At 53.9% G+C, this 815-nt stretch overlaps 1 protein-coding gene across 1 annotated transcript in view; it reads left to right on the plus strand.

Moving 5' to 3' along the window:
- The window catches only part of CFAP70 (cilia and flagella associated protein 70), a gene marked incomplete at both ends in the record, with an annotated part of 12,657 nt that extends 12,137 nt beyond the window's left edge, over positions 1-520 (plus strand). The window contains one exon of the mRNA XM_029084909.1: positions 359-520. Within this exon, the coding sequence (XP_028940742.1) occupies positions 359-520 (162 nt within the window). The remainder of the gene's footprint in view (positions 1-358) is intronic.
- Between the last annotated feature and the right edge of the window lie 295 nt (positions 521-815).

An 815-nucleotide genomic window follows, 5' to 3' on the forward strand; every position in this document is an offset into this window, starting at 1 on the left:
CAGGAGAAACGAGGTTGCTATTCAGCAGAGAGAAAAGGTGGCTGTGGAGAGTGGGGTTGAAGGGAAGGCAGAGAGGGCTGTGGAGCTGACATCTCCAAATGCTGTCTGTGTACTCACGATACCTGGGGAGCCTTCCAGGGACCAGGACACTGGGAAAGGCTGGAGGGAGCTCCCAGTGCTGGTGTTATCCAGGCAGCCCACTGACTTGATTTTAACTCTGTACATAAAATCTGTCCTGAGAAAACCAACCACCACCCAGCTCTTCCTTTCTGCTGGTAACGGGGGTCCCTTCCCCTCTCCCACCTTTCTCTCCCTCCCATCTCCCAGCCACATCTCACTCCTGGTTCTGTGTGTGCAGAATCCAAATGTCTGGGCTCAGAAAGGGCACCTCTGCTACCTGAAGAAGGACTTCGGGAAGGCCAAGGAGTGCTACGAGCGAACCATCAGTTTTGTGGAGGATGCTGAGGATCTGCACTTTGTCTGCCTGCGCCTGGGCTCCATCTACCTGGAAGAGAAAGAGGTGAGGAGCCACCAGGAGTAGAGGAAGGGAATTTTACACAAAGTAGTAGATTCTACATTATCTGTAGCTGTAGCCAAGATCTCACAACACAGCAAAACCTTGGAGTGCTCAAAACCTTGGAGCACTCAACTCCTTGGAGCATGGACCTGCCCTGCTTGTGCCAGGCTCAGCTGGAAGGTCTCAGGGTGCTGCTTGAGCCCTTTCCCATCATCCCAGCAATGAAGGGGACTTTGACATGACAGTGATAGTACCTGCCAGCATAGGGCCACCACAGTGGGGGCAGCGGGCAGGCTCT

The sequence above is a fragment of the Antrostomus carolinensis genome, unplaced genomic scaffold (assembly GCF_000700745.2).
Source record: "Antrostomus carolinensis isolate BGI_N321 unplaced genomic scaffold, ASM70074v2 scaffold31145, whole genome shotgun sequence".
In the NCBI taxonomy this organism is placed as follows: Eukaryota; Metazoa; Chordata; class Aves; order Caprimulgiformes; family Caprimulgidae; genus Antrostomus; species Antrostomus carolinensis.